The 1,167-nt window shown below is 48.8% G+C and overlaps 1 protein-coding gene across 1 annotated transcript in view; it reads left to right on the top strand.

Moving 5' to 3' along the window:
* The first annotated feature begins 225 nt into the window (after positions 1 to 225).
* Positions 226 to 1,167, top strand: part of LOC131892928 (complexin-like) — a 4,323-nt gene continuing 3,381 nt past the window's right edge. Inside the window, exons 1-2 of the mRNA XM_059242797.1 lie at positions 226 to 386; positions 546 to 631. Of these exons, the coding sequence (XP_059098780.1) occupies positions 589 to 631 (43 nt within the window). The 5' untranslated portion in view covers positions 226 to 386; positions 546 to 588. The remainder of the gene's footprint in view (positions 387 to 545; positions 632 to 1,167) is intronic.

Genomic DNA, 1,167 nt, shown 5'->3' with positions numbered 1-1,167 from the left:
CAACGGGAAACGGGAAAGGGAGTGACGCGAGGGAGGGAGGGAGCGGAGTGGTGGGAGCGGAGGCAACCAACAGGAGGGGGATTTCGAAGGCCTTGCTTGGCATGGCGAGTGCGGTCTTCATATGACTTGGTTGCTTTGGAGGGGGAAAAAGAAAGAAAGACGGCCATTTGGCCCTCCTTTGGGCCGTGGTGGCGTTGGGGAAGAACCCAGCAGACTCTTCAGAACGTTCTTCTACAAGGACGAAGGACGAATAGAAAAGGACCCTTCACTCTTCCTTCGTCTATTGACCAAAGTCAGAGTACCACAAGCGTCTGACGAAGAACAAGTTCAAGACTAAGTTGTGTTCCTTCGCTCCTCAGTTCATTGGTCCTTGGCCATAAAATCTGGTAAGTTTACTAATTGACGGTCGCACCGCATGATCTGCTTTCAAATAATCATATCTGGGTTGTTGTTGTTGTTTCAACTGAGGGGCCAGTTGTCGTTCCGAGAGCCTTGATGAACGGGGTTCAAAAACTTAACCCACTCCATTCCTTTGGCTCTTTCAGTGTTTGTCCCCCTAAACCAGTGTCCCCATTCTAAGCCCTCAAGATGATGATGCTAAAGATGATGAACCCTTTTGGGTCCGTGACAGGTAAGAACGAGCTACACCAAAACATCCAGCCTAATCGTCTAATATTGATGTGTCCTTTGAAAGTGCTTTTGAAACGCTAGCTAGGAGCTTCAATTGGAATGGCACAGTTCTAAATGTTGACTGCATGTGTTACAGTGGACCACATATTGTAATTTGCTTCCTGACTACTATACCACTCAAGTGGGGATGAATTTTTTATTCTTCGTCTTAAACTCTCGTGGTAATGGCCTTTCAACCATGGGCCCAGTGGTTCATGTTCTTTGGCGTCCTTGCAATCTTCTAACTAGACAAGTGTAGCATACAGGACAGCCCTAGGGGAACAGCAGGATTGCCGAGAGGACGGACGGCCTCAGCCAGCGTCTTACAAAGGCTGTGACTACGTCTACGGTCGTAAGTAGTCCATCGAAAAGGAGGAAGGAATCAGACGGGCCAGAGCAGACAAAAAGCAACGCACGGAGAAACTGGGAAAAGAGAAAGAGAGACAGAGAGAAAGAGAGAGAGAGAGAGAGAGGCAGCGAGAGAGAGAGAGAGGGGGG

Source organism: Tigriopus californicus, chromosome 2 (assembly GCF_007210705.1).
Source record: "Tigriopus californicus strain San Diego chromosome 2, Tcal_SD_v2.1, whole genome shotgun sequence".
Classification (NCBI taxonomy): Eukaryota; Metazoa; Arthropoda; class Copepoda; order Harpacticoida; family Harpacticidae; genus Tigriopus; species Tigriopus californicus.
This window is presented reverse-complemented; position numbering and strand designations above follow the sequence as displayed.